The 25,199-nt window shown below is 44.7% G+C and overlaps 1 protein-coding gene across 1 annotated transcript; it reads left to right on the top strand.

Annotated features, from left to right (window-relative positions):
* The first annotated feature begins 10,371 nt into the window (after positions 1 to 10,371).
* On the top strand, positions 10,372 to 20,220 carry BSPH1 (binder of sperm protein homolog 1). The gene is made up of 3 exons (XM_049622306.1): positions 10,372 to 10,444; positions 19,399 to 19,530; positions 19,872 to 20,220. Exons 1-3 carry the CDS (start codon positions 10,372 to 10,374, stop codon positions 20,012 to 20,014), a joined length of 348 nt encoding a protein of 115 aa, XP_049478263.1. The 3' UTR covers positions 20,015 to 20,220.
* Positions 20,221 to 25,199: the final 4,979 nt, after the last annotated feature.

Consider the following 25,199-nt stretch of genomic DNA (forward strand, 5'->3'; position numbering starts at 1 on the left):
TCACTGCTTCTCTGCTGGCTACGAATTATTAAGTACCTACTATATGCCACCTTCTAACAACCTAAGGAGGAGGGGTGATTATTTTTGCTTTACGGTAGAGTGAAAACACGGTTTGGGAAGTTGAGTAACTTGCCCAAACACCACAGATAGTAAGGGACAGATCTCAGGTTCCACTGCAGACCTGTCTACACAAGTTTCAGAGTTCTCAAGCTTCATAAACCGCTTCCCTCCTATGGGCCTTTGTTCCGTCGCCTGCAGAAGTGTAGGTTAATAATTCCTGCCTCCGGGAGAGGCTGTGAGGGTCCGATGAGATGCTGAGGTGAAAGGGCATTTCCATTGTAAATTGTTAGTTGGGTTTATGAGTAATTCAGGCAAAGATCAAGGCAGCTCAGGAAAGACATCAGATGGCCCCAATTCTTAATAACAAATCTGAATGGTCCATTGGGGGAAAAAATCCCAAAGCCATCGATTCAGGTCCTTGAACAGGTAGGTGGCATTACTGAGCACCTGGGTCTCAGAACACACTCTCTCACTTGCCTTCCTGCTACACATTGGAATGTCTTTCTGATTTCTCTTGTTATTCTTAACCACAGCACCAAGCCCTAAACTTGCTTTTTTCCTGAGTGATATCTCATTCATTCACTGCCCACCTACTCATGGCTCTCGCTCTGGCTGGTGTTTCAGACTCTAGAATTGGACCCACCTCTGACTGCAGAAACTAGCTGGTCCTGATTGAAATCCTGACTCCACCATTTACCACCTGGGTGACCTTGGGAAGTTACTTAAGTTCTCCAAGCCTCAGCTTCCTCCTCTAAAAAAATGGGGATGCTAACCTTACTTACCACTTAGGCTTGTGATGATGATTAACTGAGATAATAAACAATAACAGGTAATACTCATTGAGTGCTATACACTATTCTAAATTCATTATGATCCTGACAGTAGCCCAAAGAGGGAAGTACTAATATAACCCCCATTACTCATTTGGGGAAGTTGAGACACAGAAAGCTTAAGCATCTTGCTGAGGATCACAAACTTCATAAGTGCTGGGGCTTTTAGCTGAACCCCAACACCCTAACACCAGAGACTGGGCTCTCAGCTGCTGTGGGACACTGTCTAAGTAGTCCAGAAATGTCCACCCAAATCCTTGTTCATACCAGAGCTCTCCAGGCAAACTTCTGAATGTCAAATTCTGTTTTATTCTCCCCCTTTTTTTTATTTGAGAGAGAGAGAGAGAGAGAGAGAGAGAGAGTGAGAGCTGGGAACACGGGCAGAGGGAGAGAGAGAATCTTAAGCAGACTCCACACTCAGTGCAGAACACAACGAGGGACTCAATCCCATGACCCTGGGATCATGACCTGAGCTGAAATCAAGAGGCAGATGCTCAAGTGTCTCCCCCAAATTCATATGTTGGAATCCTAACCTCCAAGGTATTGGCATTAGGAGGTGGGGTCTTTGGGAATGATTAGGTTATGAGGGTGACACATTATGAGTGGGGCTAGTGCCCTTGTAAAAGAGACCTCAAAGAGCCCCCTCGCCCCTTCCGCCACGTGAGGACACAGTGAGAAGATGGTTGTCTACCAGGAAGTGGGTTTTTACCAGACCCTGAATCTGTGGGTACCACAGTCTTGGACTTCCCAGCCTTCAGAACCACGAAAAAGAAATGCTAAGACAATGCTCTTTCCCACCCCTCAAGTTGTCACCCCAACAGTAAAGCTTTCTCCTCCCTAACGTCCTATCAGTCATCAAACCCTGTGGCTTCTGCTTCCCGAATGGCTTTGTGAACGCATCACCTTCTCTCTGTCTCTCCTGCTCCTGCAAACTCAGGCTTTCACCTTCTATCCCCCAGATGGTTGTCACTTTCCATCACCGATGTCCTGGCCTCGAGGCTCTCCCCTGTCCTGTCCACAGGGGTCTTGGTGCTTGCTTTCAAGCATTCATTCAGAAACAAATATTTCCTGAGCCTGTACAATGCGTGGGCTGCAGGGTTAGGGGATGAGAGACAGCAGAGTGGGAGACAGGCCTTGCCCCTGCCTTCATGGGGCTGGGCTGCCTACAAAGGAGACAGACAGGAAGGGAATAAACCAGAGACAAGCATGTGTCTCTTACTCATGATCATGGTGACGAAGGGGAAGGACCAAGGCTACAGACAAAGAGTAACTGGGGCAAGGTGACAGGAGGCCGGCGAGGCTCTTCCAAGCAAATGACTTGTAAACAGACCCTCAGGAAGAGTGGGATGTAGGCATGAGGGGAACCAGGGGAGGGGGTTTGGTGGCTCATCTGGGCAGGAGAGGCAAGATGAGAGAAAAAGCTGACATGTATTTAAACAACAACCAGAACAGGTGTGAGCAGGGAGGAGCGAGGCCCAAGAGGTACTTGGCGAGGCAGATGGTGCTGGACCCCTACAGAGCCTTCCTTAGATTCTAAACGCTAACAGAAGCCACTGGAGAGATTAAAATGGGGACAAGTGGCATCCATTAACTCCCACACACTTCTCTGTCACTTTTATAACACAATCCATAGTCCATACCACGGCCTTCCCCTCCAAGCTCATTCCTTATCACTCTGTTCTCCCTCGATCTGCCCCAGTTGCACTAGGCTCTTTGCTGTTTCCAGCACAGCACCGGCTGAGCTTACTTACATCTCAGGGCCTTTACACTTGCTCTTCCCTCCACCTGGATGCTTCCTTTGTGCCACGAAGGACACCGTGCAAATGTAAGAAGTTGATAAGGACCGATATTCTGGAATGTTAATGAGCCTACTTGGATCAAGCCATGGACATTAATAGAAAATATTTGGGGGTGGTTCAAGACAATGACTGAACTGTGAAGTGAGCCTCAACAGCCAGACACCCACGTCTGGAACATTCAAGTGAGGACCAAGTCATTCCTTGATCACTGGCACATTCAAATGCTTGTGGAGGACCTTTTGTCCTGGGCCGTGGGGTAGTTGGGGCTGGCATCCTGCCACTGTCACAAGATTGTTGGCTGGTAAGATCTCTGAGAAGTGGGAATGAACAATCAAGGATAATTGCAAGACTCCCTATTTGAATTTTTCTCCATAGGTGTACACGATTTCATAATTAAAAACAATAATTATGCAAGGCGCTTAACAGCTTACTCATCCATAAAATGGGAATCGTACCTATTCCACGCATTTGTTGGAAGGACCAAATTAAACAAAAGATATAAAATACTTAGTATGGTGTCTGCTATAAAGGAAGATCACAATAAATGTTGGCCATTAATGCTAAGGATGGTGATGACTGATAATATTGATGATGATGATAGTAACATCCAGTCTTCTCTTCACCATGCTAGGCTCTCAGTAATTAATTCATTAAGTAAACTTATCTTGGAAATGTTCTGATTTTCTTCTTTCCTTTACTTTTTGTTATTTATCGTCCTCCAAACTTTTCGGAAAATGTTATCTTCTAGTAAATGCTTTCCTTGCTTAATAATATTCCACATTGTTAACATTGTTTTCATCTATCTTTCTGTCACCCATCCATCCATCCTTCCATCCATCCGTCCATCCATCCATTCATCCATCTTTTGACCCATCATCCGTCTTTTCATCCAGCCTTCCTTCCTTCCATCCTTCCATCCATCCATCCATTCTTCCACCATCCACTTTCTGTCTATCCATCCAATAAGTATTCTAGAACCTTGCCATCCATATAGAACTGGGGCAACTACTAAGAGGAAGTGGACATTATTTCTGGCCTCAAAAGTCAGAGATGGGGGGCGCCTGGGTGGCTCAGTCAGTTAAGCGTCCGACTTCAGCTCAGGTCACGATCTTGCAGTCAGTGAGTTCGAGCCCCGCGTCGCTCTGGGCTGATGGCCCAGAGCCTGGAGCCTGCTTCCGGTTCTGTGTCTCCCTCTCTCTCTGCCCCTCCCCTGTTCATGCTCTGTCTCTCTCTGTCTCAAAAATAAATAAACGTTAAAAAAATTAAAAAAAAAAGTCAGAGATGGGACATAGGCACAAATATCTATCACCCAACATGGGAAGTGAGAACAGCCACCAGGTAGTATGAAGGTGCTGAGAGGGTCATCAGGAGGCAGCTTAGCCCACCGCCTCAACTCACTGATTCTCTTCAGCAAAAAATGTCACAATGGACCCATGAGAAGAGAATGGCACCCAACCAACCCAGGTTCAAACTCCACCTCTCCCATTTATCTGCTGGGTGGCCTTGGGAAGGTCATTTCACCTCTCCAATTTCCAGTTTTCAAGTTCTCATCTGTTAAGTGGAGATAAAAATCCAACTATGGAAGCTATTGTGGGAATTATAGGAGCTCATGGGCCTAGGCATTTGGAGTTTAGTGTGGCTTGAAAATACTGAGTCCTTCTGCTCCTTGGCAGCAGATGTCTCCAAGTGTGAAACAAAACCTCAGTGTGAGACCCCCTCACAAACATGCAAATGCACCTCTTCTATTATGCATTCAGGCTGTCTGTGGAGGGAGCAATGACAGGACCTCAGGAAGATCTCTGAATCTCAGCTTTCTCCTTGATGAAACAGGCAGAGTGAGCCTTACCTTAGAGGAATGGTGCCAAAAAATATTCATGGGACCATGAAGATAGTAGTTGACTACCAGGAATTTACTAGGCAGTTTGTCCAGGTTAGTTCTCTTTTCTTCCATCTCTTTTCCCCCAAAGTTGGGGTACAGGCAGCCTTCCATAGCATTACATTGGTCAGACGGTCTGGCTTCACCTACGCCTTTGAGTTTCTACAGAGAAAGGAATCTGCCCCCACAGCCTCCTTCCCCACTTTCCCTGGCCTTTCTTTCACAGAGCTCCATAACTGCACCTTCCAGTATGGCGGCCACCAGCCACTATGGCTCTTGAGCACTGGAAATGTGGTGAGTTCTCATTGCCCCATGTTGTAAGCATAAAATACTGGGATCTGAAGATGAAGTATGGAAAAGCAAAGAATTTTTTTTGTGTGTTGATCATATGTGAAATGATAGTATTTTGGCTATCATGGTTCAACGAAATACATTATTAAAATAAACTGCACCTGTTCTTACTCTTTTTTTTAATGTGGCTACTATGAAATTTACAATGATATTTATGGCTTACGTTTTATTTTCTCCAGGGGACAATGCTGTTCTAAACCTTCCTTCCTTGCTGTGGGAGCTCCCAGGTCCTGCCTCTCACACCCCTCCCAAGTTTCTAGGTTGAGGTGTACCTTTGAGAGAGTCCTTCTTGGCCCTAGCTGTCTCCACGAGCCCTCTTTAAGGTTCTGCTCACCAAATCTCTGGATTATTTGGGGACTGTCCCGACTGTTTTGGCCCCAACCTGTCGGTAGGAAGACACCACAGCTTCCCCAAAGAGGGTTTTCTGCAAGTGATTACAATCAGGGTGGTTTGGATGAAATAGCCCCATGGTTAATGATGCCCAAAGATGAGCTCATGCATATCCATGAGGCCCATAAAATTCAATCATGTGTTTATTAATGGGATCTTTCAGGGATGGGGTCATGGGCAAGAATATTAATGAACAGAGAAGAAAGTGCCCCTGAATATGAGGCTACCAGGAAGTGGACAGGTTTTACCTGAATAATGAAAAACGAAGAGCCCTAGAATTTTCCAGTGAGAAAGGAAGCGTGGGAGAATCAAAAACACCAGCTCTCTGAAACACGTCATCTACTCTTTCCTCATTTTTAAGAAGTTTATTTGTTCATGTTTTATTTGTGTTAATGTTTATTTGTTTTTGAGTGAGTGGGGGAGGGGCGTACAGAGAGGGAGACACAGAATCTGAAGTGGGCTCCAGGTTCTGAACTGTCAGCACAGAGCCCCATGCAGGGCTTGAACTCACAAACAGTGAGATCATGATCTGAGCCAAAGTCACTCAACCCACTGAGCCACCCAGGTGTCTCTAAAAGTTTATTTATTTATTTTGAGAGAGAGAGAGCACACAGGGGAGGGGCAGAGACAGAGGGAGAGAGAGAATCTCAAGCACTGTCAGCGTGGAGCTGACATGGGGCTCAAACTCACAAATGGTGAGATCATGACCTGAGCCAAAATCAAGAGTTAGATGCTTAACCGACTGAGCCACCCAGGTGCCCCTAATTTTTCACTTTTAAATTCTATCCTACCATTCTGAAAACTCTGTAAGAAGTCCACAGCCCTGTCCTGGTATCTTTCAGGATTGACACCATAGAGATTTACCAAATATTGCAATTGATCACAGGTAGGACTCCTTGGTTTTACAGATGAGGAAATGGAGGCACAGAGGTGCCTAGGGACTTGCCAAAAGCCATATAGCAAGCAGGCGGGGACAGTGGGACTTGGAGCAGCTGAGGTTGGGGTCTCATTTTATTGTCATTTTGGTGACAGTTTCTCATTGCATAGGTTTGGGAGTTTTCTAGATAAGAGGCTTTGAGGTCTTCCTTTCCTGACTTGACAGCCTCCTTCCTATCATCTACTTCTTGTCTCTGCCTGCTTCCTGTCACCTACTTCCTGTCTCTGCCTCCTTCCTGTCGTCTACTTCCTGTCTCTGCCTCCTTCCTATCATCTACTTCCTGTCTCTGTCTCCATCTGTCCTTCTTTCTCTGTGTCTTGGAGATCCACTCTCCCCCAACCTCTTGTACCATCTTTCTTCCCCTTCTCCCTTTTTCTTCCCACCCTGTCTGCTTTTTCCTCTTCTTTATCTCCTTGGGTCTCTGGGTTTGTTCTCTCTCTGTGTGTCATTCTGACCTGAATGTCTCACTATGTATGCATATATATGTATACACTTATGGGCATGTATGTGTTAGTGTCTATGTGTGTCCATAAATATGTGCATGTGGCTCTGCCCCTCCTCTTTCTTTTTTTTTAGTCCATCAGCCTGCCTCTCTTTCTTCCTCAACCGCTCCTTATTTTTTAAATTTTTATGTTTTTATTTTTTTCTAATTTTTTTCAATGTTTATTTTTGAGAAAGACAAAGCATGAGTGGGGGTGGCATAGAGAAAGAAGGAGACACAGAATCTGAAGCAGGCTCCAGGCCCTGAGCTGTCAGCACAGAGCCCAATGCAGGGCTCAAACTCACCCGGACCACGAGATCATGACCTGAGCCAAAGTCAGAAGCTCAACCGACTAAGCCACCCAGCCGCCCCTTTAATTTTTATTTTTTTAGAAAGAGAGCACATGCATGAGTGGTGGGGAAAGGGGCAGAGAGAAAGAATCTGAAGCAGGCTCCATGCAGCCCAACGTGGCACTCGATCCCACAACCCTGGGATCATGACCAGAGCCAAAATCAGACTCTCAACCAGTTGAGCCACCCAGACGCCCCTCAACCTATTTATTTTAAAATAGGAATGTGTATTGGAATCACCAGAGAGCTTTTAAGAATACAGACTCCCGGGTTCCAGCCTAGACCTATTAGCATTTGTATTTTTTTAACAGCTTTATTGAGGTAGAATTGGGCATAGTTTACTGTGCGATTACAAGTTTGGAGATTTGCATATACCTGTGAAACCATCACGACAATCTAGGTAATGACATCACCTCCAAAAGCTCCCTCCTGTCTCTTTCTGTTTGTTTTTGTATTTGTGTTTTTGCTTTGTGTGTAAGAACACTCAACATGAGATCTACCCTCTTTTTTAATGTTTTTTTTTTTAATTTATTTTTGGGAGAGAGAAAGCATGAGAGGGGTAGAGAAGAGAGAGAGACCTGAGAGAGAAAGAATCTGGAAAACCATTAGTTTTGTATAAAAAATTATTTATTAAGAACTTTCAGGGGTGCCTGGGTGGCTCACTCAGTTAAGCGTCTGACTTTGACTCAGGGCATGAGCTCACTGTCTGTGAGTTCGAGCCCCGTGTCAGGCTCTGTGCTGACAGCTTGGAGCCTGGAGGCTGCTTCGGATTCTGTGTCTCCCTCTCTCTCTCTGCCCACCCCCCTCAAAATCAATAAACATAATAATAAAAAAAATTTTTTTAAAGTACCGACTCTCTTAGCGAAACAACAGCCAAAAGACCAACCACTCTTAGCCAAAGACCAACCACTATGTTGTGGAACATATTCTAGAACTGCCTTATCATATTTTGCTGAAAGATGTTCCAAAAAGGAGACGAAGTGGTTATTGCACGTTTGCAGGCTACGTACACAACAAAGACACTGGACACAGTATCTCCTGGCTCCCTGGATCACAAAGGGAAAACCACCCACGGCTGCCACCACATTGCAGAGACGGTCATCCGGGTACAACAGAGGTGAGGATGTGACAAATTGCTGTGCTCCGAGATTGGAAGTATTTCTTGGAGGGAAATGTACAGTTTCAAGTCCCAGGAAGAAGAGAGAGTGGTTTTCATGAAATAAGTGTGTGGATGCCGATAGGAATCCCCAGATGCCAACTGCATTGTTCCACGGGAACATCTGTCGATCCAAGATTTGGGGATAAACTTTCTCAAGTGACTGTAGGAAGCAGTGTACGCAGACACCAGTGTTAGAAATAAGCAAACGCAGCAACTGTTCCCAATTAGAATTGGAATTCAAAGCTCTTGAGTAGGTTTTTATTTCATTTATTTTTTTTATGTTTATGTATTTTTGAGAGCGAGAGTGAGAGAGCACAAGCGGGGGGAGGGGCAGAGAGAGAGGGAGACACAGAATCCGAACCAGGCTGAAGGCTCGGAGCTGTCAGCACAAAGCCCGACGCAGGGCTCGAACCCATGGACAGCAAGATCATGACCTGAACAGAAGTCGGATGCTTAACCGACCGAACCACCCAGGGCAGCCTGGTTGGCTCAGAGGGTGGAGCGAGTGACTCTTGACCTCAGGGTTGTGAGTTGGAGCCCCACATTGGGTGCAGAGATTACTTTTTTTAAAAGTCTTTAAAATTTTTGAAAAATGAACATAAAATCTATTGGGCAAGAGCAGAAGCCACCAGTTAAGAGCCTCTGATTTGCTGGCTCTTGACATTTTGGTGGCTGTCATTTGAGGTCAAGCCTTTCTTTTGTCATTTGTTCCAAAGGAAATCCTCATCTTTACTGATGAGTAGAAAGGAGGCAATATGATGGATGTACTTTCAACTTAAAATATTAATGAAGGGGTGCCTGGTTGGCTCAGTTGGTTAGTCTGACTCTTGGTTTCGGCTCAGGTCATGATCTCATGGTTTGTGAGTTCAAGCCCCGCATTGGGCTCTGTGCTTACAGCTGGGAGCCTGCTTGGGATTCTCTCTCTCGGTCCCTCCCCTGTTCATTCTCTATCTCTCTCTCTCTCAAAAATAAATATATAGGGGCGCCTGGGTGGCTCAGTCGGTTAAGCGGCCGACTTCAGCTCAGGTCATGATCTCACGGTCCGTGAGTTTGAGCCCCGCGTCGGGCTCTTTGCTGACGGCTCAGAGCCTGGAGCCTGTTTCAGATTCTGTGTCTCCCTCTCTCTCTGCCCCTCCCCTGGTTCATGCTGTGTCTCTCTCTGTCTCAAAAATAAACAAACATTAAAAAAATTTTTAAATACAATTATAAAAAAAATAATAAAAAAATAAAAATAAATATATAAACATTTTCTAAAAAGGATATTAATAGAGACTGTCGGAGCCTGTGTTTCAGAATTCAGTCTTACTTTTCAGAGCTGTGAACTGTAGGGGACCCGTACACATGGCGTTGCTTATTCCTCGGAATTGCAAAGCCACCTGTGGCCCATTGGGTGGATCTCCATGGCCCTCCAGAGAGCAGAATCCCGCACCAAAGATTCATGGGGCGTGTGCAGGGATGCTTGTATCCGGGAGCAAATCTACGTCTCCAAACAGCCTCCCTGGGCCTCTCCGGTGGAGTCCTTGGGCCTGGCTTTCAAAGATCCATATAAGACCCATGTAAGATCCAAGACTTGGATAAGTCTATACTGCTTCTGGGTCCTGGATGGTTGTGGCTGTGGAAACAACTTGAAATTCCTTGTCGTGACTCTCCTAATCCTTGTGTATTTCTTTTTCTGCATTTCCTTCTATGCGAGGCAGAGAGGTGGGGGGGGAGATGAAGAAGAGTGAGAGGGAAAGAGGAGGGGGGCTGAGAAGGGAAGGGGACCTTACGACAGGGAAGAGGAGGGGCGCATGGGTGGTTCAGTCAGTTGAGCATCCGACTTCGGCTTGGGTCATGATCTCGCTGCCCATGGGTTCGAGCCCTGCATCAGGCTCTGTGCTGATGGCTCAGAGCCTGGAGCCTGCTTCGGATTCTGTGTCTTCCTCTCTCTCTGCCCCTCCCCCACTCATGCTCTGTCTCTCTCTCTCTGTCAAAAAAAATAAACATTTAAAAAAATTTAAGGAAGAGGAGGAGAGAAGGAGGAGTCTGGGGATGCTAGAGAAAAAGAGGGGGAGGAGAAGGAGGAGGGATGAGCAGTGGTTGGGGCTCTAAAATCCTGAGGATGAGCTGGTCAACCAGCAGTCCCTGAGAGGAGGAACATGGTCCTGCACGTGGTGTTTTTGCTGCTCTGGGTCTGCTGGCTTCACAGTGTGTTTGGTCAAGACTATGAAGGTGAGTAGCAATGTTCCAGCATCGGGGTGGCCATTTAAAAACCAAGTCTTGGGGCGCCTGGGGGGCTCAGTTGGTTGGGCACCCGACCGGCTCAGGTCATGATCTCACAGTTTGTGGGTTCGAGCCCCACATCGGGCTCTGTGCTGACAGCTCAGAGCCTGGAGCCTACTTCCGATTCTGTCTCTCCCTCTCTCTCTGCCCCTCCCCTGCTCGTGCTCTGTCTCTCTCTCTCTCTCTCTCTCAAAAATAAATAAGCATTAAAATATTTTAAGTGCCTTATTAGCGTCTTTGAAAATGGAACTGAGTTTTGGCAAGTCTGTTTTAACCCTTTTCCAAAATCCTGTGGCCTTCGACAGTTGTAAATAACACAATAAGAAACTTCATTATGGATGCATTTCTTACACATTTCATGGGGATTACACGTAGTTGTGAAACAATTTTTTTTTGTTTTTGCAAAATGGCAAAAAAAAAAAAATGATGGTGTTGCATGTCCTATTTGTAAGTATTCTTCAGGACATCTTTGCCCTGAAACATAAATCAAATGCAGCATGGATAAATATTTTTTTAGAACAAGATGTCCTCAGTGTGACCATGACCACTGCTTTCTTTTCTTTTTTTTTTTAATGTTTTTATTTATTTTTGAGAGAAAGAGACACAGAGCGAGCAGGGGAGGTGCAGAGAGAGAGATAGAGAGAGGGAGACACAGAATCCAAAGCAAGGCTCCAGGCTCCGAGCTGTCAACACAGAGCCCGACATGGAGTTCGAACGCACGAACTGCGAGATCATGACCTGAGCCAAAGTCAGATGCTCAACCGACTGAGCCACCCCGGGAGCCCCCACCACTGCTTTCTTATCTGTTAGAATGTTCGTTTTATGCTGCTGGGAAAATAACACTTTTGTCTCAGACGTAGATTCTTTCATGAGATATCACTTTTGTGGGTACATGAGAAAAAGAAAACATAAGCACAAGAAGCTGGCTAAGAAGGTCCTAAAATTTCTCCCCTTTTGGTGCCGGGCCTCCTGAATTACCAACATCACATTTTCCCACTGTCTGGATGCCGTCCGGAGTCTGGGTGATTGTAACACTTCTCAGAAGAATGCGCGTAAGAATGAAGACCCACCGGTTCTGGGCACCTTAGCTGGTCTTTCCATTTAACGTGGTGCTAAGTCTACTTCTGAGACTTTGGAAATGTTTACTCACACTGTCCATCTCCCTTTGCAAGTATCTGTTTCCCGGAGGCTAGGAGGGCCCTGTGGTTGTCTCTAGGGGTTTCTTTTGAGCCCCTGACACGCAGGCTACAAGTGTTGACGCTGTCCTTTGGCTACTGTCATAGGCACAATGACCCACATTGGCTACTGTGGGCACAATGACCACGTCCCCACGGCAACCCGGCCTGCGGACAAGATGCCATCGGAAATAAGGGGCACTCTGATTCCAGAGACGAACCAGGAAAAGCGTTGCGTTTTAGCATCTTAGAAGGAATGAGATGGGTGGTTCGGATCCCGCCAGGCACACGGGATGGTGCAGACATTAAGTGGCGGGAGTGCCTCCATTCATGCTCCTGGCTAGTGGGAAGGCAGGAGACAGATGAGCCCTACGAGCATACCCCTCCCCCCACTCCCCGCATGCCCCTCATGAGAACGGAGATGTGATTGACCTGGCGAGGCTTCACAGAGGGCTTGGTTGAGTGACCTTATTCCAGGACTAGAAATTTGCCATGCACGAAGTGTAATTTCCCCGCGGATACAAGCTGTTGGGGTGCACTCAGGGATTAGGTGACACTGGGGTCCCTTTGGGGAGGACGGCACAGAGCCTGATGCAGGGCTCGAACCCACGGAACCGTGAGACCATGGCCTGAGCCGAAACCAAGAGTGGGAGGCTCAACCGACTGAGCCACCCAGGGGCCCCTTAGCAAAGGTTTGCACTAAAATACGAATCTTGCATTGCAAGAGCCTTTATTATTTTATCGGGGTGAGGCGGAATGATAGTCGGGCGCTCCTGGAGGCCCCCTACTGGCTGAGGGCTGAGCACCCTCCCACTCTCCTGTATTCCACCTCCCTCCTGCAAGGGGCTCCAAAGTCCCCCTCGCCACCACCACCGCCCCACCCCCCCCCCCACCCCCGCCACCACCACTTGCCCTCTCTGGCTCCAGCCTGAGTTTCATCTGTGACCTCAGACAAGGTTCTGAGCCTCGGCTGCTCTGGAACAGGAGGAGAATGATTCTTATTGCCCCCAACACTCCAGGGATGCCACCCGGAATGGGCAAGGTTGAGAAGGGGGTTGCCTGGGGTGCCTGGGTGGCTCAGTCGGTTAACCTTCCAGCCTCAGCTCAGGTCATGATCTCATGGCTGGTGGGTTCCAGTCCCGAGTCCCGCGTGTCGGGCTCTGTACTGAAGGCTCAGAGCCCAGAGCCTGCTTTGGATTCTATGTCTCCCTCTCTCTCTCTGCCCCTCCCCCACTTGTGCTCTGCCTCTCTCTGTCTCTCAAAAAATAAACGTTAAAAAAAAAAAAGAAATGAGATCGCGAGATCACATGGCCATTCTATTTTTAATTTTTTGAGCAACCTCCCTACTGTTTTCCATTTTCCATAGCAGCTGCACTATTTTACATTCCCAGCACGAGTTCTCCATAATTCTTTGCTGTTATGATTAGATCAGGTTTTCTTTTAAAAATCTTTAACCTGTTGTATTATGGAAACGTTCCCACAGACTCAAAAGAATTGTCAATGTCCTCTCCCCCGTGGAGGGCAGACAGAATTTCTAGTGTTAAGCCGAATGGTGTGCTGGGTGCTTGATGTGCATAATACATATGGTCCTCATAACAAGCCCATGAGGTAGGTACAATTAGCGCCCTCATTTTATAGAAGAGAATCTGAGGCACAGAGGGGTTGAGTCGTGTCCCCAGAGCCACACAGCTAGCTGGGGACAACTGAGCTAGAGATTCTGAGAAAGCATATTTCTTTAGCCACATCTCTTCACTGTCAATTTATATTCTGAATGTGTCCTCCAACTGGAATCCTTCCTGGTGATAGGTGTGAAAAAGTAAGTCATCTCGCATCGCCTTCTTTATGCCATGTTTCCTGCTCCCAGAAAAAAAAAAAAAGTTTCATGTTTTATACAGGTTGCCAGTTCAACGGTTACAGGCAAAAACACATCCATTCAGATCCTGTCTCTGTTCCGATCTCAGAAAAGAGCGGTTGAAGATCTGCGAACAACAGACAATCCGTTTATGATGAAATGCCCTAGCACTTTCTGTGAGATTTCTTGTAATTTCAATACTTGCCCGATACCAGAGTCTCCTAAACTGGAATTCTGGAGCAGTTGCTAGTGGATATAAGTTCTCTATTGTTTGTGAAAATTAATTGCAAACTTGAACCTCATCAGGGAGAAAATAATAACGATTATCGTAAGGAAAGAAATCCTTTCTGCAATGAAAGAGTTGCCGTATGGTACATGCTTGCTATGTGCCATGTACTGTGCAGAGCCCTGATGTATGTTTTTATTCAACCCTCATAACAAACCTGTGACTTTGACCTGCAAAGACCTTTCCTTAACAGATGCTAAAACTAATTTGATCTTATTCTAAAAGCCAAGGACAGATCAGTAAATGCTTCCAGTGGTACCTTTCAGATAGTACTAAAAAGAAATAGAATAAAACAAAACAGAAAAGAAGAGTGAAGGTGTAAAACATGTTTTCCCTCCTATATTGTGGTTTATTTTTGTAGGAAGGTATGGAAAAAGTAAGTCATTTATTTTTGCCTACTTATTTTTTTAATTTTTATTTTATTTATTTTTGAGAAAGAGAGAGAGAGAGAGAGAGAGAGGGAGAATCCCAAACAGGCTGCACGCTATCAGTGCAGAGCCCAACTCGGGGCTCAAATCTACAAACGGTTAGATCATGACCTGAGCCAAAATCAAGAGTTGGATGCTCAACTGACTGAGCCACCCAGGCACCCCTGATTCTTTGTTTGTTTTAGAGACTGTTTTTGTTGTTCCTGTTCATTAACACTATTTGGAAAACACAGTTAAAGCAAAAGGAAAAATTTTAAATCACCCACAATAAGGGGCACCTGAGTGGCTCAGTTGATTGAACGTCTGAATTCAGCTCAGGTCATGATCTCACAGTCCATGAGTTCAGCACCCCCATCGGGCTCTGTGCTGACAGCTCAGAGCCTGGAGCCTGCTTCCGATTCTGTGTCTCCCTCTCTCTGCCCCTCCCCGACTCATGCTCTGTGTCTCTGTCTCTCTCTCTGAAAAATAAACATTTTTTTTTTATTTAAAAATTTTTTTTTTCAACGTTTATTGATTTTTGGGACAGAGAGAGACAGAGCATGAACGGGGGAGGGACAGAGAGAGAGGGAGACACAGAATCGGAAACAGGCTCCAGGCTCTGAGCCATCAGCCCAGAGCCTGACGCGGGGCTCGAACTCACGGACCGTGAGATCGTGACCTGGCTGAAGTCGGACGCTTAACCGACTGCGCCACCCAGGCGCCCCTGAAAAATAAACATTTTTTAAAAATGTTTTTTAAATCACCCACAATGACACTACTGAAAATAAGCATCACTGAAATTTCGATGCCTCTCCTTCAAAATATTATCCTTACTGGGATATAATTCAGTAAAATATTTGTGCTTTATTTTAAAGGTTAATCTAGTGAAATAAATATTTGTTTACAATTGTGTCTTTCAGATGACAATCTACCAGCTATAGGTGAGTTGATCAAAATTCTTTTATTAGAGTTTCTTTTGAAATTTGGCAATAAAATGTAAAGTCGTTGAATATTATGCTTCTTCTCCTGGTGAGAAACTATATTTTTCATGAAAAACTACTATTTTATGTTTTTATATATAAGATAAAGTATGGGGCGCCTGAGTGGCTCAGTCAGTTAAGGGTCCAACTCTTGATCTCAGCTCAGGCCTTGATCTCAATGTTGTGAGTCTGAGCCCTGTGCTGGGATTTGTGCTGGGCATGAAGCCTACCAAAAAAAAAAAAAAAAAAAAAAAAGATATAGTACAATGTATGTTAAAAATAGTTGAGGAGGAGTACCTTAGTGGCTCAGTCAATTAAGCATCTAACTCTTGATTTCCACTCAGGTCATGATCCCACAGTTCATGGGATGGAGCCCCACCCTGCATCAGGCTCTGTGCTGGTGGCTCAGACCCTGTTACTGGCCCAGAGCCAACTTGGGATTCTGTCTCTCCTCTCTCCCTGTGCCCCTCTCTCTCAAAAAACACATAAATAAACTTAAAAAAAATTGTTAAGGAAATGGGCTGAGATGGAGCCTGCTTAAGATTCTCTCTCCCTCTGCCCTTCTCTCTCGCTCGCATGCTTTCTCTCTCTCTCTAAAATAAATAAAATGAAAAAAACCTGTTGTAATAGTTAAGGAAAAAGAAGAGGAAAGCAATTATAATATTATTGTTAATTTTACTGTTTATATTTTTGAGTTTTCATCCCATACAATTTCATAATGTGATTTCCTTTTTTGGAAAAATAGAGTCTTAAAGGATGTAATGAAATAGAGAATGCCTTTTGTCACCTAAAGATGAAGTACAAATGTTTTCTTATCTATTTCTATGCTCATCTTTGTTAATGCTTGCATGGTATTATAAAGTTTTATTTTATTTTATTTTATTTTATTTTGTTTTATTTTATTTTATTTTATTTTATTTTATTATTTTTTAAGTAGGCTTCATGCTCAGCATGGAGCCCAATACAGGGCTTGAACTCAAGACCCTGAGATCAAGACCTGAGCTGAGAACAAGTGTCAGACACTTAACTGACTGAACCACCCAGGTGCCCCTAAAGTTGTATTTTATTTTTAAATTCCCTTAGTGATTGGTACTTTTGGATTAATTTCTATTTGTGGAGCTATTATCAACCATGATGAAATAAACATTCTTTTGGGCTTTTTTTAAGTCTTATTTATTCATTTTGAGAGAGAGAGAGAATGAGCAGGGGAAGGGCAGAGAGAGACAGAGAGAGAGAGAGAGAGAGAATCCCAAGCAGGCTTCATGCTGTCAGCACAGAGCCCAGTGTGGGGCTCAATCCCATGAAACATGAGATCATGACCAGAGCAGAAACCAAGAGTCAGACGCTTAACTGAGTGAGCCACCCAGGTGCCCCTGAAATGGACATTCTTAACCTCAATGTCATTCCCCCTGTCCAAAGCTCAGATGTGCCTATTGTGATCAGTACTAGTGAACATTGTGGGGATGATGGAATCTAACACATGTGACATTGCAAAAAGGAAATAATATATAAACCAGAGAAAATAACAAGTACAATTATTTTATATGAATGTGTACTTTATAGGAATGCCTAGGAAAACTAGGAAAGATTACTAGCTTCAAGAAGAGAGTGGCTGGATATAAGATAGATATACAGTAGTAAGTTGTTTTTCTCTATACTGGTGAGAATAAACTAGACACTGGTGGGAAAGGAAGTCATTCTATTTTACATCAATGACCAAAAGCACTTTGGAGTTATATCAGCAAGAAATCTCCAGGACTTAAAGTAAATGATGAAATCACATTGAAGAACACAAAGCGAGTTGTAAATAATAGAAGAATCATGCCATGTTTTTGACTGGAAAGCATAAGAATTGGGAAATAAATGTTAGCTTCAAATTTTCTTTTTCAGACACTATAACTCACTTTCCGGAAGTCAAAGGTAAGTTGATCAGAAGATTTTTGCAATGAAAGTTCATTTCCTTATAATTTTATAAAAACAGGGAAAGCAGTGGGGTTTTTCCTGATAACATTTCTTTTTTCTCTTTTCATAAAATTTGATATAAGCAATTTGTAAACAGAAACAAAAACAAGAAATAGAGTCACCCCGAACTTTACTGGCATCTTACTGGCACTACTCTTTAATTTCTGCCAATATAACAGAAAATACCCAATTTTAAGATTCACAGAGGATGGGGCGCCTGGGTGGCTTGGTCAGTTAAGTGTCCGACTTCGGCTCAGGTCATGATCTCGCGGTCCATGAGTTCGAGCCCCGCGTCGGGCTCTGTGCTGACAGCTCAGAGCCTGGAGCCTGTTTCGGATTCTGTGTCTCCCTCTCTCTCCGCCCTCCCCTGTTCGTGCTCTGTCTCTCTCTGTCTCAAAAATAAATAAACGTTAAAAAAAATTAAAAAAAAAAGATTCACAGAGGAAAAATGCTCAATAGTAATGAGGAATATTATACACAAAAAAGTGCTAGAGAAACATCTTGTATTATCAGATATTTAAACAAACCACAATTATTGCCATATAAATAGCATGGTGTCAGCCTAGAATGCATCAAATAATAAGTAATCTTTTCTGATGCTCCCTGGCTTCATATTTTTTTCATGTTACCCTGGACCATCTATTTTATTTTTTTAATCTGTTATTTATTTATTTATTTAAGTGTGGGCGGGAGCACATGGGAGAAGGGCAGAGGGACAGAGAGAGAGAGAGAAAGAGAGAGAGAGAGAGAGAGAGAGAGAGAGAGAGAGAGAATCTCAAGCAGGCTCCACGCTTAGTACAGAGCCTGACACGGGGCTCAATCCCATGACCCTGGGATCATGACCTAAGCCAAAATCAAGAGTCAGACACTCAACTGACTGAGCCATCGAGGCACACCAACTGCACCATCTGTTTTAAAGGAAGACAGGAATCATCTGTTTTAAAGTCAAGTGTTTTAAAATTGTATAAATGCCTCCTGCTAATGAAAATCCGGGTAAAAGAGCACATTGGTAGGAAAGATGAGTCGCTATTGCCTTTTGAGAAAACAACTCCCAGCAGTGTTAACAATTCATGTGTGCTTTAACCTAATAATCTTGCTTTGGGGAGTCCATTCTGTAGAAACAGATGCTTCAATATGTAAGGATTTACATATATGAATGCTTGCCTCAGCTTCATATGCAGAGGATAAACAATCTGAATAAGGGAAATATTGAATAAATTTGGCAAAATCCGTATCACAGACTCTGAATTGGCATTAGAAAGGAGCTAGAGCTACAAAGCTTTAAAAGGATACGTTGGATAACATTTTTGGCTTGAATCAATGGATGGATAGAGAATGACTATCATTCATAAGGGCAAATATAAGCAAGCAAGAAAGATAGCGAGTTCAATTCTAGATAAAGTTCTGGAAGCTGTCTTAAATGGAGGCCAGGAGTTCTAAAAATAAGGGGGGGAGAGGATATGTTGAAAAGGATTTTTGTGATATGCTGAGTTAGAAACTCAGGTTATGGGGACATCTGTGGCTCAGTCAGTTGAGCATCCGACTCTTGATTTCAGGTCAGGTCATGATCTCACGGTTTGTGAGTTCGAGTCCCGTATTGGGCTCTGTCTGCACTGAGGGTGCAGAGACTGCTTCAGATTCTCTGTCTCCCTCTCTCTCTGCCCCTCCTCTACTCGTGCATGTGCTCTCTCTCTCTCTCAAAATAAATTATGGATATAAAGTGTGACTCATTTGGGGAGGGAGCAAAAAATCTGAGCATGTGTACCCCTACATATATATTATGTATAGTTATATATATGTTGGATGGATGGATGGACGGATGGAGATATATATATATATATATGCAGAAAAATCCATATGTACATGCAGAAAAGTGTGGATAGAGATAAACCAGGCTATATACAGTGTGTGTGTGTGTGTGTGTGCACGCACGTATGTGAGAAGGTAAAGAAAAAAGACAGAGGGGAAATTGTTTAACAGACAGGTCTCAAATTTATGTTTCTAACCTTAGTATAGACTTCTGGAACTAGGGTCAAATGCTAAGCAAACCACCAACAGTGTCTATACCGTGGAGAAAAGTGGGACACGGGGTAGGGGTTTCAACAGCTCTGCTACTACGTGACCCACCAGAACCTCAGGCAGGGGCTCTGATTCTGGTGCAAGCAAGGGAGGATGAAAGTAATTTTGTAACATATCAACTAACACTCCCAGAGAGGGACGAAGGATCTTTGTTTTCTCTAGATGGCAAGTGCGTCTTTCCATTCCAGTACAGAGGTGGGATATTCTATGACTGCATCAAGTTCAAGGCAAAACACAAGTGGTGCTCCCTAACTAAGACGTACCAAGGACAGTGGAAGTATTGCTCTGAAGAAGGTGAGTACCTTGCCTCTGCACACCTCAGGGCAGTGATCTTCTGTCGCCAGGGCTGAAGTCCGGGGAGACCCGCCAGAGGGTCCTGAGAAGGGAATCCACAGTCAATTACATTGCGAAAATAAGGTTTGTGCAGATCTCTGGCAGTGTGGAAGTCACAAGGCCCCCAAGACGTATGATGAGGGCTTCACCCACGTTACCTTGAAATGAAAACGTTTAGCAAAACCCCAATCCCCCACCAACATTTCAGAGTAGATGGTGCCGAGCGGAATGGTGTGTGTGGGCGCAAAGAGGAGGTACAAAACAGAAAGATTTCTTATCCTGATTGCTTCTCTCCTCTGTAGACTTTGCAAAATGCGTGTTTCCCTTCTGGTACAGACGCCTTATCTACCGCGAATGCACTGAAGACGGGGACGCGTTTGGGAGAAAATGGTGCTCGCTGACCCAGAATTATAACAAGGACAAGGTCTGGAAATATTGTGACTGATGGCGACATTTCCTGGGAGGGGCATGAGGAGGGTCTAATCGTTCCCAGGGGAAATAAATGTCCAGTTTCTTTTGTGAAAGGAGGAGGTAGGACTCTCCTTAAAAACGTTTTCTGTTTTTGTTCTTGTTTTTTTCTGAGCTATGATCTGGCTGTAAATAGCTCGGGGTTTTGGTCGTGGATTATGGATGATGAGGTTTTTATATGGAAACTTCTATTGTAGCCTCAGCACTTTTACTTACTAACTGGGTTAAATTTGGCTTTTTTTTTTGAGAGAGAGAGAGAGAGAGAGAGAGAATCCAAACAGGCTCTATGTTCAGCATGACCCTGACCTGGGGCTCAATCTCACCACCCTGGGATCATGACCTGAGCCGAAATCAAGAGTCAAGTGCTCAACCGACTGAACCTCCCAGGCGCCCCTGCTTTGTCATTCTAAATCATTGTCCCTTAGAGGGAAAACAGAGGTCTTTACATTAAAAACAACACTCCGTGGGGCGCCTGGGTGGCTCGGTCGGTTAAGCGTCCGACTTCGGCTCAGGTCATGATTTCACGGTTCATAGTTTCAAGCCCCGCGTCGGGCTCTGTGCTGACAGCTCGGAGCCCAGAGCCTGCTTCTGATTCTGTGTCTCCCTCTCTCTCTGCCCCTCCCCTGCTCATGCTCTGTCTCTCTCTCTCTCTCTCTGTCAAAAGTAAAAATAAACATTTAAAAAAATTAATAAAAACAACACTCCTTGATGAATTTTCAGATCCTTGCCTGTTCAGATACTTCTTTATAATAGGTCTTTTTGCTTCTTGCAAGTTTTTTAGGGGACATTTTTGAGATGAGCTCATTTTTTGTTTTCCTTTATCTATTCCTAGTTAAGCATTCAGGATCCTAAGAAAATGTTGAAATCCTGCCACAAAGGCAATTTGCCTCCAAGGGTCAAACGAATCACCCAGATATTCCTTATTTAGTGTGCCAAGAAAGGCAGCCAGTTGCCTTCCCAACAATTTCCTGGTCGGGCTAACACAAATCTACATCAAACCAAATCCGTTATGCCCAGGTGCATTTAGGCTTTCATAAGCCTGAAACAGACTATTATAGCAAAAGCCTAAACAGCTCTTGGGATATGTGAACTATTTTATTTTTTTATGTTTATTTATTTTTAAAGTTTATTTATGTTTGAGAGAGAGACACACACACACACACAGAGCGTGAGTGGGGGAGGCAGAGAGAGAGGGAGACAGATTCCGAAGCAGGCTCCAGGCTCTGAGCTGTCGGCACAGAGCCTGACGCAGGGCTCGAACCCATGAACCATGAGATCCTGACCTGAGCCAAAGTCAGACACCTATCCAACTGAGCCCCCCAGGTGCCCCTCTGAGGAGAGTTTTTAAAGCTGTGGGTCACAGTCATCAATTCAGTGGGGCATGACCAGCAGCACTGTTAAAAATTTTAAATGCTGCAGAATTGGAGGAAAACCGCAGAGTATATAGTATGTGTATCCAATATATCATTTCTTATAGTTTAAGCTGATTTTATAAATAGATACGGATGCCTATATACAGATACGTACACGGATAGGTCGCGGGGATGTGGTGTGTGGCCTGGGGACTGTAGTCGATGGTGTCTTAGTGCATTTTTGAAGGCTGCTGCAAGAGTGAAGAGTGAATCTTGAAAGTTCACATCGTCAGAAAAATTTTCTTTTTTGTAACTTTTTATGGTCACGGGTGGTGCCTGGACTCACTGTGGTGATAATTTTGCGGCGAACACAATGTCCAATCGTTACATTGCACAAGGTTGTATGTCAACATAACTCAATCAAAACCTATATATAGGGGCGCCTGGGGGGTTCAGTCTGTTGAGCGTCTGGCTTCAGCTCAAGTCATGATATTGCAGTCCGTGAGTTCGAGCCCCGCTTCGGGCTCTGTGCTGATGGCTTGGAGCCCGGAACCTGCTTCGGATTCTGTGTCTCCCTCTCTCTCTGCCCCACCCCCACTCATGCTCTGTCTCTCTCTGTCTCAGAAATAAATAAGCATTAAAAATTTTTTTTAAAAAACCTATATATAGGGGCGCCTGGGTGGCTTGGTGGGTTAAGCGTCTGACTTCGGCTCAGGTCATGATCTCACGGTCTGTGAGTTCAAGTCCTGCATCAGGCTCTGTGCTGATGGCTCAGAGCCTGAAACCTGCTTTGGATTCTGTGTCTCCCTTTCTTTCTGCCCCTCCCCTGTTCATGCTCTGTCTCTCTCTGTCTCAAAAATAAATAAACGTTAAAAAATAAATAAATAAATAAATAAATACATATATATATATATATATATATATGTATATATATATGCCAAATCATATTGTTAAATGTAATCTTACAGTAGATCACAGCACCGAGCCCCCCCCCCCAAAAAAAAATAAAGTTCGGAAGCACTGTCTTTTGAACCCAGAAGGCTCATTGTAATCTTTCATGAGAAATAGGAAATCTAAAAAAGAACGTTTTTGACTTGTCGTTCTAGTCTTTGAATGCTGGTAGAAAGGACTATCTTTGAAATGGGCTTACTTGTCTCGGGGGAGCAGCAGAACCCGCTGTGACTGAGCTCGGGTGGTGGCAAGCAATCCCTAAGGTGCAAAGCGATCGTGGTTATGACACCAGGTACGGGGGATTACTTACTAATCAGATCCTTGGGAGAGGTTGACCAGAGAGACCAGTGGTTGACCAGGTGGTGATAGATAAATGGATCGTAGGTTTCTCAGGAAGAAAATCAACTCGCTCGCTGTTCTTTACATGGAAGAGCTAAAAGCACCAGCCTTCTACCCAACTTCCAGGCACGAGTCGGTTCACAGCCTCAGTGTCCCTTGAATGACGAGGAAGCTGGACAACCATGAAGCCACACGCTGCTGTAACACCACGGGGATACACTCTCAGCCTTCTTGGTAGACTTCCCCAACTGGGCACACCGCTCAGTGTTCGGGAGAAAGGGAAATACACAGAACTTTCCAGGGGATCCTGAATACCGGTTTTGAGTGCAGATTGATTTTCAAGGGCTCAGACTGACCACTGGGATCCAGTAATCCTAGTCGAAGATTCTAGAAACACGAGACAGAGTCGTGATTTAAGTTTGCTTCACTGTTGGCTCAGTGTGCTACCAAACACGCCTTGTAATGACGTCCCCAGGTCCCGGGAGAGATAGGGTTTGGGTAAATATTTTCAGAAAGGCTCACTATTCACATTGATTCCCTCACCCCTTGGACTGTCAGCCTTTGCAATAGGTGCTTTCCTCTGATAGCTACTCATCTAAAAACATCTCATTACTGGACACCCTGGTCTTGAGTAAGCAGCTACTTTGATAATGTCATTCCATGGCCCCATCTAACTGCAGAGGAAGCTGGCAAATACAGTTTGAGTTTCTCGAAAATGCTGCATTGTCACTGTCTTGCTCTCCAACTGCTTTTGAGAAGTTTGAGGCCAGTCTGATGAACCTGCTCTTCTGTTTGTCTTCCAAATGTTTCTTTTTTTTTTTTTTTTAAGCAATCGCTACGACCAGCGTGGGGCTCGAACTCGCAACCCTGCAATCAAGCTCTACTGACTGAGCCACTAGGCGCCCCAGCTTGCTCTTTTAAATTATTTGATCTCGGGCACCTGGGTGGCTCAGTCATTAAGCATCTGATTTCGACTCAAGTCATGATCTCGTGGTTTGCCAGTTCGTGTCCCACATCAGGTGAGTCTGAGACCCACATCGGGTGAGCTCGAGCCCTGCTTCTCTCTCTCTCTTTCCCTCTCTCTCTCTCTCTTTGCCTCTCACTTGCACCCTCTCTCTTTCTCAAAAATAAATAAATAAATAAATAAATGGTGCCTGGGTGGCCCAGTTGGTTGAACTTCTGACTTGGGTCAGGACATGATCTCAGGGCTCCTGAGTTCAAGCCCTGCATGGGTCCTGTGCTGACAGCTCGGACCCTGGAGCCTGCTTCGGATTCTGTGTGTGTGTGTGTGTGTGTGTGTGTGTCTTTGCCCCTCCCCCACTCACGCTCTGTCTCTCTCTTTCTCAAAAATAAATAAAAACGTTAAGGGGCACCTGGGTGGCTCAGTCAGTTGAGCGTCCGCCTCTTGATTTCCGCTTAGGTCATGATCTCGCAATCTGTGAGTTCGAGCCCCACATCTGGCTCACTGCTCTCAGTCTGTCAGCGCAGAGCCCGCTTTCAGCCCTCCGTCCCCCTCTCTCTGCCCCTCCTCCACTTGCGCTCTCCCAAAAATAAATATTTTTAAAAATAAATACATTAATTAAAACGTTAAAAAAGAAATAATAAATCATTTCATCTTTTTTGCTTTGTGTGTTCTGAGGGTATTTTCTCTACCTTGAAAGTCTAAAAACTATACGACTATACGCTAGAAATCATTATTTCCAGGTAAGTTTTTCCAGGTAACTCGTGGGTCCTTTGACCATGTAGATTCCGATCTTCTTTTATTTTGCAGGTTTTCTCTGACTATATCTATAATATCATTTTTCTTCCTTTGTTTTGTTATTCTTTTTCAGGGACAGGCATCATATATGCGGTTCCTTTCTTTCTATCACAGTCTCTATTACTCCTTTGAAATTTTTATCTTCTTTTCACCTTCCTGGATGTCCTGGCACCTTTCTCAGATGCCCCTTGTTGAGTCTGCGTTTGAGCCTACTCTCTCCCTTGGCCAGATTTCAATTTAGTTGTCACTTGGGATACCTGTAAACTTTTTCTCCATTTCCTGCTTGAGCTCAGTATTGTTCTATTTTTCCCTATTTAAAAAAATCATTGGAGTTCCTTTTGAAATTTTTTAAAGTTTTTTTTTAATGTTTATTTATTTTTGAGAGAGAGAGAGAGGGACAGAGTGTGACTGGAGGAGGGGGAGAGAGAGAGGGAGACACAGAATTCGAAGCAGGCTCCAGGCTCTGAGCTGTCAGCACAGAGCCCGATGCGGGGCTCGAACGCACAAACTGTGACATGACCTGTCTTGTTGAATTTCTGATTCAAGATGGTTTTCCTATCTCCAAATACTTGTAGCAACAGGGTTGATGGTTTCTAGGATTCATAGCTCAAAGGCTCCCTCTGCCGTCCACGTAGTGGGGGGGGGGAGTTTTTTTCCCGGGCTGGCTTTGGGGGGGGGGGGGCATGGGTGGGTGCTTGATGGCGGGAAGGTTTATGGTTTCTTCCACTTGGCGGGGGGGGGGGGGGGGGGGGGGGGGGGGG

The sequence above is a fragment of the Panthera uncia genome, assembly GCF_023721935.1.
Source record: "Panthera uncia isolate 11264 chromosome E2 unlocalized genomic scaffold, Puncia_PCG_1.0 HiC_scaffold_19, whole genome shotgun sequence".
NCBI classification, from domain to species: Eukaryota; Metazoa; Chordata; class Mammalia; order Carnivora; family Felidae; genus Panthera; species Panthera uncia.